Below are 16,665 nucleotides of genomic sequence, written 5' to 3'. Positions count from 1 at the left end.
TTTTACCCGCATAAATTGATCCAACAGAAAGTGCCTTATGGTGCTATCCTATGCATGCTTACTCAGAAGTAAATCCAACTGTGTTTAGGGGTTTTAGGTAACACTGCCTCCTTTCTTCCTCCTGAGGCCCAAGATGGCAAGAAATCTCTAGCAAAGTTCACCATAAAACAGAACAAAATCAACACCTGTAAAATTATAATGCCCATTCATATTAAACTCATCTTTCGAGGACACCATCTCAGATATTTAGGACAATTTTGTGAAGATATAGCCTAATATTGTTCACAGCTCTATTCAGGGCAATGGTATAGAGCCTAATATGGCTCAAATGGTCAGACATAAACATTGGCAATGTTTGGTTTGCTACATACACAAGCCTTGAACTCACTGCTCTCTCCCACTGTCAGGGTGAAGAGATCCGAAGCTTCAGTTTCAAAATTAAGAACCCTAGACTGTGGCTAATCTTCACTGTGGTTTATAAAAACAAGCCACTTCATAAGCTATGGTTTGAAAATGAATTGCTTCTGTAAACCAGTGGTTATCAGCCTTTTTTGGACTAGCGGGCACATTACAAATTTTAAGACAGTACAGTAATTGCTTCTTCTCCCCTGGAAAAACTCCGGCTTCTCAAAGGATGTCCTGCTGATCCTAACTGTGGAGATCACACAATATAGACTCCCTCCCATCAGTGATGCTGTTGCTGTCTAATAACAAGGCACATTCCCCAGTCACAGGAAAAATATACCAGGTGCCCCCCCTTGCACACATGCACGCACTCCCTGCACACAAACTACAGGTACATATGCATCTCTCACCCCCCACTTCACATATACATTTTTCCCTTCCTTCATAGATGACACATAAACAGAAGCCACACGTTGATAGCCCCTCCTCTTACTGCTCAGAGACAACACATACACATACACACACACCCCAGACATGTACATTTTTCTTCTCTCCCAAGTGTACCCCTCTTGCATACACACCGGTATCTGTATAAACTTTTCCACTGTATGTACATTTTGCTTCATGCCTCAGGTTTGTAAAAGGGTAGGAAATGTGTGTTGTTATTATTGTTTTGCATGTCATTGCCTAGGAAAATATCAGCACAGCCATGTAATACAAAATTTTGTATTATAGGAATCTGACGCCATCTAATGACAGACTGCCCACGCTCCCTGGTGCAAGTCACCCTTCTATATGGGGAAGAACCTCATTTATTCTAGCACTATGAGGGCACTTAAATCTATTAACCTCAGACTTTCTGATAATAAGGCAGCTACATGGTCTTCCCAGTAGTGATGTATGGAAGCGAGAGCTGGACCATAAAGGCTGATCGCCGAATAATTGATGCTTTTGAGTTATGGTGCTGGAGGAGACTCTTGAGAGTCCCATGGACTGCAAGAAGATCAAACCTATCCATTCTGAAGGAAATCAGCCCTGAGTGCTCACTGGAAGGACAGATCCTGAAGCTGAGGCTCCAATACTTTGGCCACCTCATGAGAAGAGAAGACTCCCTGGAAAAGACCCTGATGTTGGGAAAGATGGAGGGCACTAGGAGAAGGGGACGGCAGAGGATGAGATGGTTGGACAGTGTTCTTGAAGCTACAAACATGAGTCTGACCAAACTGCGGGAGGCGGTGGAAGACAGGAGTGCTCTGGTCCATGGGGTCACGAAGTCGGACATGACTAAACAACACATGTCTCTTTAACTGTACAGGTGGCACAAAGTTCAAGAGAATAAGGTGATGAGTAATATCATGGGAGGAGTATTTCTAGAGTTAAGGGAAAACTGTGAAGCCCCCTTGTTAATTTTGCTTTTGGATGCTGTGTTGCTTAAGTCATCTTGTTATATTTATAGCATTGAAATGTGGTTTCTTCATGTTATTATTTTGCTGTTATTATGCAACTGTTACTATGTTATTTTGCTATGCTGTTATTAAATTGTTTTTGTAGTGTCTGTTTGAAATACATTCCTTTTTTGTGAGCCACTTTGAGCATTTTTTTTTTTTTGGGGTGGAAAAGCGGCATACAAACAAAATGAATGAGTAGTAGTCCTCTGTTTTGTAATAAGTTTGGGCTAAGTAAATTAACAGAAAGTAGAGGTATTCAGATATTTACTCTTCATTATCTGGATGAACTTTAAAAAGAAGAATAATAGAACTAAATATGTGGCTCAAATAAATGTATTTATTAACAGGATTTGATAAATGATAAGAAATATAGGAATCTTCAGAAGTGAGTTGACAAAGAAAATACCTGATATTTACTCAATAGTGTATCTTCGTTTGCAGCTGTCTAGTACTAGTAGTAATGTTTCAGTGTAAGTGGAGTAAGTTTTTATGCATAACTAATCACTTCAGCATGCAGTACATACTGTTAGTATTCATGGAATTGATCAAAGTATCTGTGCACAGAATTGAAACCTCTGTTTAATTAATGTTAATATCTGGAGTAGATTACCAATACATACCTGTATCAAAATGAAAAGAAAAATATATTACCAATACATACTAGCCATTACACTGTATAACATTTTATAATAGATTAGTCGCTGAGACACACGTCTAAACATTTGAGGGTAAATTTGATCAATTTTTTGTTGAAGAAATTAGACAAACACAATATTTGCATTGCTGCTTCACATTATGTTAGTGCCAGTAGATGTCAACACTAAGAAATTTAAGTTCAAGAGGATTTCATATTCCAGCATGCTGCAATGTGACTTGCAGCTACTTATCTGCCAGTATCCAAATTTTAAAACTGATAGTGAGCTCATGCAGCATAATGTCTTCTTCCTCTGCACCTTTCTACAATTCCACAAATTTGCTCGGGGGTTCCTCAACCCCACAGAGCAGATTTTGAGAGCCTGCAAGAGCGAAGTTCTGATTGCATGATTAGAAGTCTGTTCTGCTCGTACCTGGACAGCTTTGGATAAAACCATATATATGTATCTTATTGTGCAGGTGCCAAACTTTTCCCTTTAAGTACTTTTATTTTATTGTAAGCTTTGCAGAATGCCACTTTTCAGGGAGAGTAAAAAAATCCATCTGTTCAAATAACTTGCCAGCAGTTAGGCAGGCTCTAAAAACAGTTTTAGGTGATGGCTAGTTTTCTGTACATAGCTGTAAGAACTTTACTACATAACATATGAAATCAATCAAGTCAAGCAAAGTTGCACATAGTAGTCTAAAGTTATTTTACAGGATTTAAAAAAATATTAAATCTGTATTGATTCATACAATAGGGGGGGGGGGAGCCCAAAACCACAGTATGGGAATACTTTTATTAAGACCGATGAAAATGACTGTGTGACATTTTGGTTGGTCCCAATAAAGCTATCTGCATACTGAGGCTTTGGAGTTGATTTAGATAGAAAAATGCTTTTTTTGAAAAAAAGATACCAAGTGAAGCAATTTTAAATTTAATAACCATTCCTACTGCGGGTTTCTCTTTACAAGATGATTTGCTAATGCCCAATTTAGTCAGATATAATGCAGCCCCAGCAAAGGTGTAATCTTAAGTCTTTTAAAGTACAGACATTTGCAAATTGTAAAAAAATGCAATCATAATTGATAATGAAATGGTTTCTATACATATCTAAATGAATGCACGCATACAAATACTGTAAAGACGCAATTGACTTAATCCAGAGGCTCCTTGGATATACTCCAATGTTCTCAGACCTCATGGCCCCTCAATAAACATTTATATGTCAAATAAGGGAGTAGCTCCACGTGGCCCCATCGGAGCAGTCATGGAACTCCAGGTTCAGGGCTCTGGATTCAATTCCATCTCCTCCTGAATTTAGGGACAAACATCCACCAGCTCCTATGCAGCTTTCTTGCTTTGCATGACACAATTTGCCTTCCTAGGACAGTACAGGTAACAGGAGAAATTTCTGAACATAGGCGGAGTCAAACAAAACTCCTAGGATAATACTTAACAGGAACTTTTTAAGTCTTACACATTTTACCACCTAACCATCATTTCAAATAGAAAGTCATCCATCCTCGAGGACAAGTTTTATTTACACAGATAAAATTCCTTATTGCATATGGGGTCAAAACTATGAAAATGGCCCTGCAAGAAAATGCAGCCTTTTAATTGCTGCTGAAAATAAATTCTGAACATATTCTTATGCAGAGCATCGGTGATTGCAATATAAAACACATTACTCCTGGTTCCCCATTTGTGCTCCTAATGTCCAAATTCAAATAATTAACTTGCACATATTCTTAAAGGCTAAATGGGACTGTGTTGTCATTCATCCTAGAAATTCTGTCCAACTGCCTAGAGACTCAAATATATAGTTCTCAAATAACAAACCCATAATGGAAATGCTACCTGAGAAATGATATCTTTGGTTTATTATTTTCTCCTCATCAGTGAAATACTGTTGAAAACACAAGACAGATTTGTATTCAGATTAAAAACAAAAACACAGAAATATTTCAAAGCGGTCCAATACTTTTCTTTGAAGTGGTACCATCTTCTCAAAAAGCCTTTTATCTGTCATTAATATCTTCTACCCACCATGCAACATCGTTATCAAATCACAAATCTACTATGTGCTAATACTGCTCATGGCTTCTAGCAATTAAAGTGATGAAATCAGTGGTCACATTTCTGAAATGGGCAACACTCCCAGGTGAAAAGAGGGGAGGCGCTTGGGCAATGCATCTTTTCTACAGAGTACATGGTGCAAAATGCACAATACTGTTCCGATTAATCCACTTGCCCATTAATAAGGTTCTAGATTATCTTTTTTGTAAGGGTGCCAAAAAGGGGAAATTAACTCTGAGCCACAACTTTCATATACCACTTCAAACGCTAACTGGAAATCTGAACAAAGTTTATGCATTTTTGTAAGTGAAAACCTTTGGCATGTACGCTCATTACTTGAATTCAATGTGTAAGCTATACCGCTTGCTTATTCCTTATAATTTCTCCTCCTTCTATCTCAATTTGCTCATATAGCCACTTGCGATCACAGCGGCATTCAGGTCCACACTTGCTGGAGTCACACTTGGGACAAGCATAGAAACATCCTAGGCAATCTTCATCAAGACAGTCACAGAGGTCTATCCCACTATAAAGCAGAAGTCCTTGGCTATCGTATACTTTGCTCTTTGCTGGTATGAGTTGCCTGGAGGAGAGAGAAAGCAGAATTAACAGCAGTCTATAACACTGGACTCCATTTTAAGTCACTGGCAATTCAGTTTAAATCTAGGTGAATTTGCTCTGGCTAATATTATGCCAAGAATCAAAAGCCATACAATACATTAGCCACAGAGACTGCCAATAAATTTCGGGCAAGTTTAGGTTCTAGGGAGGCACCATTACATATAGAAACATGTTGACAGAGTCTGTCCATGCAACAGCTTGTCATATCTGTCCATAGGCTATGCAATTTTGTTTCCCTTCTCTTTCCCTTTGCAACTGTGGACAGAATGTTTTAGGGTTCATTAATTTTGGGGAAGGGCACCATTACTATCTAAGGTGTGATCACATGTTATATCTGAAAGGAGTCTACTGATGCTGTGGACAACTCTAATGAACATTCACCTTCCTGCTTCAGTACAGAATTGATTTGTTCAGAACCACTTTGGAACAGAAAAGGCAGGATCAGTCACCTTTTAGCTATTCTGTGGATTAATTCAGATGCCCCAAAAGCATTATTGTGTGGCAATTCTTTATTCTTCAAGGTTTTTTCCATGCCTTACAATGGATTTTTATCACACCATTTCTATGCACTTGAATGAAAAGAGATTCTATCTACTTAAGCAGACTTGAAGCATGGTCCAGATGCAAATAAAGACTTTCCCCCAAGGGCGTGAAAGCAAGGATAAGTGTAATCATAGGAGGGAAAGAGCTCACCTGTCTGAATTGTTGGATGTGCTTTTTGTCTGCAGCCTTCTTTTTTCCCTTTTGTTTGCTTCTGGAGCAAATTCAGAATGTCGTCCTGGATTAGCAAACTGTAAGGACTTCAAGGCCTTAGCTGTACGTCCCTGAACAGATACAGACAATTTCATTGGAACTATTAATGCAAAGCTTAATGCATACATTGCCAGAGGCTTGCTAATCAACTTAGAATGCTGTCACTTCTTAGATAAAAAGAGGCTCAAAGCTGGGGCCAAATGTAAAAAAACCTTTCTGTTGTGTGTCATTGCCTTCAAATGCTCAGTTCATGAATATGAAGGGGGATAAGGTTGAGATGCCCTCAATCCCTGTCTACATGAACAGGGTATCCACCAGCAATTGCTCTTGGTCAAGGAAGATTATTACAGGTTAATACAAAAAATGTGAACAAGTGGTTGCTGTATGCTGTGGCACAAAGCATCCCTCTCCCCCAACACACGTATTTTAATTTTATGACATCTTAGCCACCTGACCACTCATAAGGTTTCTCTAAACGGACAGTAACACTAGGAAGTAAAGTAAAAAAGCAAAGGCAATTTCTTGTGGAGCAGGTAAGTGGGATATGAGTATATATCTAATGGTGCAAATTAATGGAAACAGAAATAGTGAAAGCCTACTTTAATAATTAAACAGGACATATTTTCAGTTCACTCTTGACCTCACCTTTTAAAAAATTAACTGCTGTATGTTTTCATTAGACAAAGACTGGAGAATAACTTCCATTTCAAAGTACATCTTCCATCATGCTGCTTTTTATTGCTAGGAATAGATACCCCCCCATCAAGTGATGAAATAAGTTCTAAGGGAGAAGAATGATATCAATTCAATCCCATCAGAACTCCTACACTTTGCTCTGTTGTATGTGTAGATTAGACCTCATTGTTCCCCAAAGACTGCTGTAGTTCCATCTTTTATACATGTCTATGAATTAATCCACTTCTACTCAGTTTCACCATTCTAGTGTCAAGCCCTGCTCTCTTCCACATTAATCACGTTAGACTTGCTTAGGGCACATTCATACATATATTCATAATATAACATGTGAGGAACTGCAGCTAGATGTATTAATGCTCTATTGCCAGTTACTACATTTGAGATTACGTGAAGTTATATCAGAGTGCCTTTTGTTAAGTTTTGATTAACGATGGCTGTTTCACATAATTCTTCATGTTGCACTTATCAAGTGATGACCACACATGTGGAAATTGCACAGCATTTAGCATACCATTAGTACCTGAGGGTTAATTAATTAATTAATTAATAATAGCTATCTTAGTGATGGAGGGACGTGGGTGGCGCTGTGGGTTAAACCACTGAGCCCAGGACTTGCCGATCAGAAGGTCGGCAGTTCGAATCTCCGTGACGGGGTGAGCTCCTGTTGCTCGGTCCCTGCTCCTGCCAACCTAGCAGTTCAAAAGCACATCAAAGTGCAAGTAGATAAATAGGTACTGCTCCAGCAGGAAGGTAAACGGTGTTTCCGTGCGCTGCTCTGGTTCGCCAGAAGCAGTTTAGTCATGCTGGCGACATGACCCGGAAGCTGTACGCAGACTCCCTCGGCCAATAAAGCGAGATGAGCGCCGCAACCCCAGAGTCGGCCACGACTGGACCTAATGGTCAGGGGTCCCTTTTCCTTTACTTATCTTAGTGATGCTCTATGTTAAGTACAGCCTAACCCACAGGCACAATTACTTAGAATTAAGGAACAGCATTTTCACTGGGGCTTGCTCTCAGGTAAGTGTGCATAAGATTGAAGCCTAAGTCCAACAGATAGGTGAAAAAAATTATCCCATATACATACGTCTGAATCAAGTCTCCTTCGTTGACGGTCTTCAGAATCAACCTCTGCACTTCCATTTATTATCTGTGTACATTTTTGACAAAGTTTCCAGCCAGGTATAAACTGCCGTCCAAACTTGGCACTTAGAACAGTTGCATCGTCTATGTCAATTGCATGCAAGTTTTTCCTTGAAAGCTTTTTGTGCATATTAAAAGGATCACAGCATGACTTTTGCAAGTCTTCATACCTATCAAGGTAAACTTTAGCATGATGGAAGCAGATTGTATCGTTCTCTGAAAGTGTTATCCCAGTCCTAAGCTGAAGGAGTAACAGATCAGTTGATGATAGTTCTTGTTTAGTCTTGAATCCAGTGTGACAGGTAAAGTATGTTTTATGGCAATCGCTGCTAGCTTGCAGCTGATTTCCTACTGAACATGGATCCATTTTACTTGACCAGTACAATATATTTGATTGTCTACAGTTTGTCTTTGTCGTCCTTAGCAGCTGTTACGATTAGCCTGGAGAAAGCAGTGAAGGAAATGAGATTCATGCTGCATACCTTTACTTTCAACTAGACCAAAAATAAAAGCAAACCTAATATGGATCTTCAAGGATTCAGCTGAACTATACAATGCAGCCGATTGTGCAGGCAACTTTTGCCTTTGTCTTATGATTTGTAGGCAGCCATAAGATTTTGTACAAAACCTCTGCCACCAGAATGCATTAATATGGGTAAAAACTGGCATCCAGAGTACAGCAGCTTCCATGATAGGAGTAGGCATGTCAATGCAACTGCCATACCACTTAAGAAGTTTTTGATATGGAGACCAAAGGAATGCAAGTGGCTAGGACAAGTCTGTACTAGCCTCAATAAGTGGATACGGAAGGAAGCTTAGCCTAGTTGAGAGTTAAGCCAGATGGACTGGCGTCCCTTGCCAATGAAAGGGTACTTTAAGAGCTACAGTGGCACTGACTTCCTCAAAGGCTGCTCACTGGTAAGACTGCCAAACCAATAACAGTTATCTGTATTAGTGTGACTGTTGGCATTATGAATCCAGAGCTTTCCAGAAAATAAGTTCAACTTCATTTGTCCAAAACCAAAAAATGTCAAGTTGTTTAAAAATTCAAAAATCAAGGTTCTACCTAGGGTCTACTAACAGATCTGATGCAACAATCTTAATGTTTTCAAAACCTCAGGGCATGATTTAAACATAAAAATTATACTGATAGTAGTAGTCTAGTAGATGTCCTTGGGAAAGTATTCTCAAGCCCATCTCTTGAAATCTCCCTGTGTAAAATTTAAGATTTGTAGATAGAAGAAGTTGGAACATGGGTCTTTGTACGAGGCATCTCATACACGCTATTCTGACTATGCTAGGAAGATACACACAGGAGTATTCCCACATTAGAGATGCACCTTCATACCACATCCATTACCTATTTTAATTGAGGAGGAGGGAAGCATCCTAAAGTAAGTTTTTATGAAGATTTTCTAATGCAGTTCATATTCAAGCGGAAGGAAAAGCCAGTAATTTGCAAGGAGAATGACGGAAGCAAAGCATATATGCAGAAGCTATTAAGCAAGAAGAAACATTGCAGATATCTAAATTTTGCAGACAAGCTCCAAATCAGAGCAGCAAAAAAAATAAAAAAAATTAAAATCCCCTGCTGTTTTCCATCTCCATGAGTCATACATGTGCATGTGTCCATCCATGGTTCGAACTAGTTTTTCAAAAGGCCAAACTGAGATTTTACTCAGAACTAGGATCATTTTTAAGACATCTTCTAGTATTGGCACAGATATGGCATTTGTTTCAACTAATTTCAGAGGCCAAAATTCAAAGAACACTGTGCTTATTATGCACATGGTCTGTACCAAATTTCTCTTCAGGCTGCAGCCTCTCACACTGCACTGAATGCCTCCTGATCTTCTAGGGCAGATTTTTCAAGAGGGCATGACGGAATTGCTCTCAAAAGTCCCGGATGCTTCAGCTGGAGACACTATCATTTTTCTTGTCTTACTTCTTAATAAATATTGCATTTTGCATTCTCTTTTCAGGCTCAAGCCTTTGCAGCAACATGTCACAGGGAGCAACATGTTCCCACCTCTGCAAGCATTTGCATTATGGGTGCGCAAGCATTTCACTTCTGCAGCTAAACACTGAACTTAGGCTTTTAATGGTATGTTTAAGTTCCCACAAATTCACCACAAATTCCAATAGAACATTGCTTGTTTTCAAAAAATTATCTTACTAGTTTGAAGACCTCGTCCCATTTGGGATAGAGAAACAGATGTACAAAGCTGTTTTCTGCTGTCAGACCCTGCTTAAAATGACAGGATCAAGATTTGAGTAATGTTGTTACTGGCAATATTTTACCATGATGAATGCTGCAACATCTGGTGCTTCAGTTTTGCTCACATTTAAAGAAAGATAGGATAGCAGCAAATTTTAGTAAGAACAGAAGATGGCAAGAATATTACATTAATTTGCTGTTGGCGTGGAACTAAGCTAAACTGCTGATGCCCTATGAAATGCTCATTAAAACCATGGCAGGTGCTGCTAGAAAGCAAGCAAGCAACAACTGCTGGTGTTTACAGAAAGAATTTTTTAAAAGGGAGAAGGCACTACACCATCAGCAGCAGGACAGGGTAACAAGATGAAAGAGTAGGAGGAGAAATATCAGCAAATTCAGGATTACGTTTTCCATTCTGGAGAACAGGCTTGTAATTCTACACTTCTACAATTCCATTTTTAATGGACAGATTCTTCTGTGTTTGAGTTCTTCAGTGTTCTTTAGCATGGCATCATGTGGTCTTCATCAACCACCCAAGGCAAAACCAGGGTGGAACAAACTCCACAAATGCTTCAACACAATTGAAAGGCTCAGGCGAGTGTGCATTAGCACACAATACCAAAAGGGTTCAGATTCTTTATTGTGCATGGGTATTCTTTTGACCACTTTGGGATCATATAAATGCTGAAGCATTTGTAGGAATTAGCTCTAAGGTGACAGATGCTATTTGTCACATGTCAACTTTCCTGGCAGTTATTCCTATGAAACTAACCAAATTGCAAATTGTAGCAAACTTACTTCTGCACCCTGCCCAGCACAGCTGCCTCCTCCCTTTCACCCTCCACAGTACTAGTCTAGCTATCTTTGCCTTGGAAAATAGGGAGATCACAGCTAGAAAAATAATGTAACTGTCAAATTGCACCCATGATCTCTGGAGCATAGGAGTTTCACTGTGGAGCAAAGAGGAATGAGTGCCAGCAGAGACAAGGGAAGTGAGCTGCAGGGAAAATGAGCAGTCAAGCGACAACTTTTAGCAAGGCACTTGGGATGATGATGCTTGGAAAAATTCTCACTAGCTCAATGAAATATTTTTATAGGTGGCCAGACCATTCTCTTCTGGCAGGCTTTATGGATGTTGAATATATTAAGAGTCATATTTTCTGCTGCTATAAATGGGATATATTTCTTTCAAATGCACTGCTATTGACTACTTTGAAATTTTTTTTATGATGCAGTATGTAATTGTATTATTTTTAGTGAGGCTGACTGAAGGTCCTTTTGATGGAAAAACAGAATTTAAATAAAAACAAAATTAAATTAAATTAGTTTACGATACATGTTGAAGAGTGAGTGCGTTGGGAAGCAGGAGGCTGGGTCAGGATGCTAAACTGCTCAATGCATCCACTGACTAAGGCTGCATTCACATGGCAGTTGATACAGTTTTTAATCCTTTTCCGCAACTGCTTTAAGTTCTGCATTATATTTGAGCTTTCACATGAGCATCTTGGAACAGGACTTGACTGGCTAGCTTTACACTGCAACCTTTTGTTGCAGCTCCCACTTGTTCCAATAGTGAGCACAAGTCATCAAATACCTATGTGTTTAGGAGCACAACTGGGCCATCAAAATAAATAAATAAATAAAAATCAGTTGTTTCTACATACTCAAGGGAATCTCCCCAAGCAAGTATATACATTTCAACACTAAGAAAAATATACTGCAAAATGGCCTGACAATTCCTAGAATTACAGACTGTTGATAGCAGACTGAGAGGGGGGAAGGAGTTTAATGAACCAAGAATCAGACATATAGTAACTACTCAGGAGTTTTTTTCCTCTGCACATTTATCAACCATGGGAGATTAGAGTTCTATATTACATGAGGAGCCTACATAAGTAGAAAAGGCTCTCCACTTCAGAAATTCAGCACATGGGAGTGTCACAGAAGTGAAAAGGCCAACAGCAAAGGAGTCAAGCAAAACATTAAAAAACAAAACAAAAAACCCCAAAGGGAACAATTCTAACCCACTCAGCCTAATGAGGACTTAAGAGCCATGGAACATTGAATACAAGTTGCAAAATAAAATATGGATAAGGGGTGGGGATAGAGGATGAGACTGAATGGGTCTGCTTAATCCCTACACAGCAGGGCATGAATAACCTGTGGCCTTCAGTATGTTGCTGGACTACAATACCTATCAGCCCTAGCCAGGGCCTTTTCGGTGGCTGTTCTCAGAGTTTGAACTCCCTCCCAAGAGAAGTTAGACTGGTTCTCTCTTAGGAGTCCTCCTGCCAGACACCTTCTTGTTTCAGCATGCTTTTGAAAACTGACAGTTTGTAATGAGGAGATGGAGGAGATGGGTACCACACTGTTTTTGTTGTGATTGTCTGCGATTGCCCATCCATAGTTTTAGTTCTATTAATGTTTAATTTTTTAATGACCCCACCCCCCATTTTTAGTTGTTCTTATTTTATCTGTGAGCCCGTCATGGGAAAAAGGCGGAGCATAAACTAATATAGTAGTAGTAGTTACAGAAGATGGAAGTTACAGTTCAACAAGACTTGGAGGGGTCACAGGTTTCCCACCTGCTCTACTGGGGATATTATCTTGGAAGACAGCATTGCTGACTTGCTGGCACCATGTATCGAGAGTGGAATTTTTGTGTGAGGGAGGTTACGTTATTTAGTTCTACACTGTATAGTTGTAATGGAGGTAGCAGCAGCATTCAGTTTCTTATAAGAAAGAAGCGCAGGGCCCAAACAGTTTATGTCACCTGCCCTATAAGCTTTTCTTTCATTCTTGAGGCAAACTGCACTTGTTCAGCAGAAAGAGAAACAGACTCTGAATGTGCTCAGAGGTACTTTTAACATACTGCTACTGGCTGGTACAATAATCAGCAGTAACAAAGCACTGTTCAAATATGTATAAACCCATCACCTGGACCCTAGCAAGGTCACATTTAGAGAATGCAGTAGAATTGAGAGAATGCTCAGAAGAAGAAAGGAAAACGCCTGCAAACAGCTCTGAACCAGGCGATCATAAGACACCAAGAAAAGGGGAAAGAAGGGAGAAGCTCTCCACTGATTACTGATTGTACCTCTGGTCATATGCCTAAAGGTAACCTAGAAGCCAGCAATTATGGCAAACGTGCTACAACACATATTAAAGCAAAGCAGATATTACATATACAAAAAGTTTTACAAAATACAAAAAGCATATAAAGCACATGAATTTATAACACAAAGAGGCAATCCTAATAGAACATATAGCTGCATACAGATTTTTGCTTTTTGTACTGCAGCCAGAGTGCTTTAAATTACTGTGGCACTAGTCCTGGTCTGGTATCAGTAGTTCAATCGCTATGAAAATGTAATGGTGTAGGCGAGGAAGAAAAATAGGCTCCTCAACACAAGGGACAGGCCTGTTTGGATGATTTTCCTATCATCTCCACAAAGCTACAGGCCGCATGGCACAAAACTGGGTTTGCGACCAAATGTACACTCAAAGAGCTGTAATGTACTATTTAATTTATATACTGCTTAATTGCCAAGGTGGCTTTTAAGCAGTTTAGAAGTATCAATGTTTCCTGAGTTTTTCACATTCATAGTTAGCACATCTCTAATGTATAAATGTGGTATTTAGTAGAACTACAAATGCAGACTGGCTCTCATATTAGTCCCACAAAAGTGAAGTGGCTAAATTGACTAAAACAGCTTGAAGCATTTGTCTACTCAAATGAAGGCCCAGTCTCTTTCTAAGAGATTTAGACAACTATACACTGTATCGGCCTGAATATAAGCCTCACCTTCCCCCCAAATTCCGACCCTGAAAAGTTAAAGTGCAGCTTATATTCACAATCTTATGGTATGCAGCCAGGAACGCGGGTAAAACAGTGCCTGTACATAGCCCCCCATCCTCTCCCCCAAGGCCGGGAAGGGAGAGAGTGAGGAAGGGGAAAGGCAGCCAGACGCAACCAACCCCCCCTCCCAGTATGCAGTCAGGAACATACTGGCTTATATTTGGGTATCCCCCCCCCCAATTTTAAAGGTGCGGCTTATATTTGGGCCAATACAGTATTTCCTTCATACATTTAAAGGGCCTGTGATTTTCACACTCAAAATATCACACATGTATATATTGCTAGAGTCTGTTTTGCTAGAGTCTGTTTTGCGAAAAATGAGAAACTAGCGGAAAATGCACAAAAACAACTGAATGTGACAGTGGCAAGCCTACCTTCAAGTCTGAAAACTTACTGACTGAGGATATGTCAAAACAGTCAAGTTCCATCTACATAACCTCAGTCTCTACCTTTGGTTAACTTTCCCCAATTTACCACAGAACCCAATCAAGGCTATTTTCCAAGTTATGAATTAACAGGGGGGGGGGGGAAGTTATGTTCCAGGGAACATTCTGTGTGAAAAAGAACCAGTAGAGCATTTAACTTTGTTTTTATTTCAAAGCGCACGCGTGCATTTACACACACACACACACACACACACACACACACACTGTAGATGCATCTTTATATATTTATTGTATATGCATCTTTCTCTGCGTGAGTTGTGCATTCCTGGTAACATCTCACTGCCGAACCTACCTCACAAAATTGTTGCGAGGGCAACAATAAATAGGGGCGGGGAGAAACTCAAAGCCGTTCGAGATCCCGTGTGGCGCAATGGTTACAGCGCAGGTCTATGACTTGGGGGGAGGCCTGGGTTCGAGTCCCCGCTCAGCCGTGCAGCTCAGTGGGTGACCTACCTCGCGGGGTAGTTGCGGGGATGAAATGGGGGAGGAGAACCATGTGCCCCGCCTTGAGCTCCTTGGAACAAAAGGCGGCGTATAACTGCGACAAATTAAAAGCACAGCAGGATAAGAAGCGCTAACAAATCTAGCGTATTAGCGACTCCCAACGTTCCCCGTGTCGTTAAAATCACGCGCACGTGGGGAAACAGCATTATCCTTGCAAAAGCTTTATGGCTTCCCCGCTCCTCCTCCGGCGCCTACCTTCACATAGGCTCTCCTGCGGCCCTGTCCCGCTCCCACCCCAGCGCTCGCCTCGCCCGTGGCCGCCATGAAGCCGACTGGCCCCAACAGCGACGCGTCGACGGAAGGAAACGGCTGCCCGCGAGGAAAGGGCGGCAGCTCACATTCCCTATCGCGACTTCCGGCTCCCAAGCACTTGTTGGAGGGCGTCCGCCATGTGCGGGGCAAGGTGAGTAGAAAGGTAAAAGCAGCCTTCAGTTAAGTCGGGCCGTGTGGTCGCAGCGCGTTCTCCGAGATTGGCCGAGGCTTCCAAGCACGCGGTTATTTTGTTGGGAGGCGCGGAGCTTTGCTCGTTGAACTCTTGCCGCCGCGTAGGCAGAAATTCGGCACGACGGGCACTCCTCCGTCAGTAAGGGACACTAACAAGGAAGGTCGCGCTTTTCTGCCCTTTATGTATGGCTCAGCAGAAGACCAGCCACTTGAAACTACCATGTCAAAGCGTATTTCCAATAAGCTTTTGGCAGGCGCTTGCTCCTTCGGGTCGGTTTGTTTTGGAGAGAGTGGAGGCGTCAAATGTGCACCTTCGTTCTCTACAACATTTGTTCAACAGTCCTCTTTCCCCTTTCCGGTCAAGTGAATGAACGTTACAGCTAATTTAGCAGCGGCGCATGCGCAGCAAACTTCCCCTCTTCCTTTCCCCGCGCTATGAAAACATAGCAACTTCGACTTCGTGTCACGTTTCGCGAGAATGCTCTCACCACACACAACCGACGTGATTTCAGACCTACCTATTTCTGACTACGATTGGGCTGCATCGCTGAGATTGTATGTCAGTTCTGGGTCAGTCAGTGGAAGGTGCTTCGTGATAAGTTTGGTTGCCCTTTTCTGCATCTATTCCAGCTCTGCAATAATGTTTTTGAAGTGTTCTGTCAGAACTGTACACAGCATTCCAAGTGCAGTTGCACCATAGGTTAGTATAATGGCATTAAGGTGTTGACAGCCTTATTTTAAATTCCTTTCTCAATGATCCTAGCATGTAATTTGCCCTTTTCACAGGTGTCACACACTGCTGACATCCAAGGTCTCACACCTAGTCAATCACTGTCCGTTCAGACGCCATGCACATATATGTGAAATTAAGATTTTTTGCCCTGATACACATCACTTTACAGTTGCTTACATTTCATTGCATTTGCCATTTTCTACCTATTCTTTCAGCTTGGAGAGATCCTTTTGGAGCTATTCACAATCCCTTTTTGTTTTAACTACCCTGAACATTTTATTATCGCGAGGAAACTTAGCTACGTAGCTCCTTGAGCTGCTTGAACTACGTCCCTGCTCATTCCTAACTCTCTTTTTTGCCATTTTTTTTTATTTTCCATAATTTTAACAAATCATTACCAAATTAATACAAATTGCTCATCCCTAACTCTAGATCAAGGGATGCGGGTGGCGCTGTGGGTTAAACCACAAAGCCTAGGACTTGCTGATCAGAAAGTCGGCGGTTCGAATCCCCGCGACGGGGTGAGCTCCAGTTGCTCGGTCCTTCTTCTGCCAACCTAGCAGTTCAAAAGCACGTCAAAGTGCAAGTAGATAAATAGGTACCGCTCCGGCGGGAAGGTAAACGGCGTTTCCGTGTGCTGCTCTGGTTTTCCAGAAGCGGCTTAGTCATGCTGGCCACATGACCC

The 16,665-nt window shown here is 41.0% G+C and overlaps 1 protein-coding gene across 1 annotated transcript; it reads right to left on the bottom strand.

Annotated features, from left to right (window-relative positions):
- Positions 1 to 2,170: 2,170 nt before the first annotated feature.
- On the bottom strand, positions 2,171 to 15,122 carry ARL14EP (ARF like GTPase 14 effector protein). The gene is made up of 4 exons (XM_082212735.1): positions 14,999 to 15,122; positions 7,721 to 8,217; positions 5,881 to 6,011; positions 2,171 to 5,149 (listed from the first exon to the last, which is right to left on the bottom strand). The coding sequence occupies exons 2-4, from the start codon at positions 8,141 to 8,143 to the stop codon at positions 4,921 to 4,923; spliced, it is 783 nt and encodes a 260-aa protein (XP_082068861.1). The 5' UTR covers positions 8,144 to 8,217; positions 14,999 to 15,122; the 3' UTR covers positions 2,171 to 4,920.
- Between the last annotated feature and the right edge of the window lie 1,543 nt (positions 15,123 to 16,665).

The sequence above is a fragment of the Podarcis vaucheri genome, assembly GCF_965113315.1.
Source record: "Podarcis vaucheri genome assembly, chromosome: 1".
NCBI classification, from domain to species: Eukaryota; Metazoa; Chordata; class Lepidosauria; order Squamata; family Lacertidae; genus Podarcis; species Podarcis vaucheri.
The sequence above is the reverse complement of the archived record's forward strand: the minus strand, read 5'-3'. Positions and strand labels throughout refer to the sequence as shown.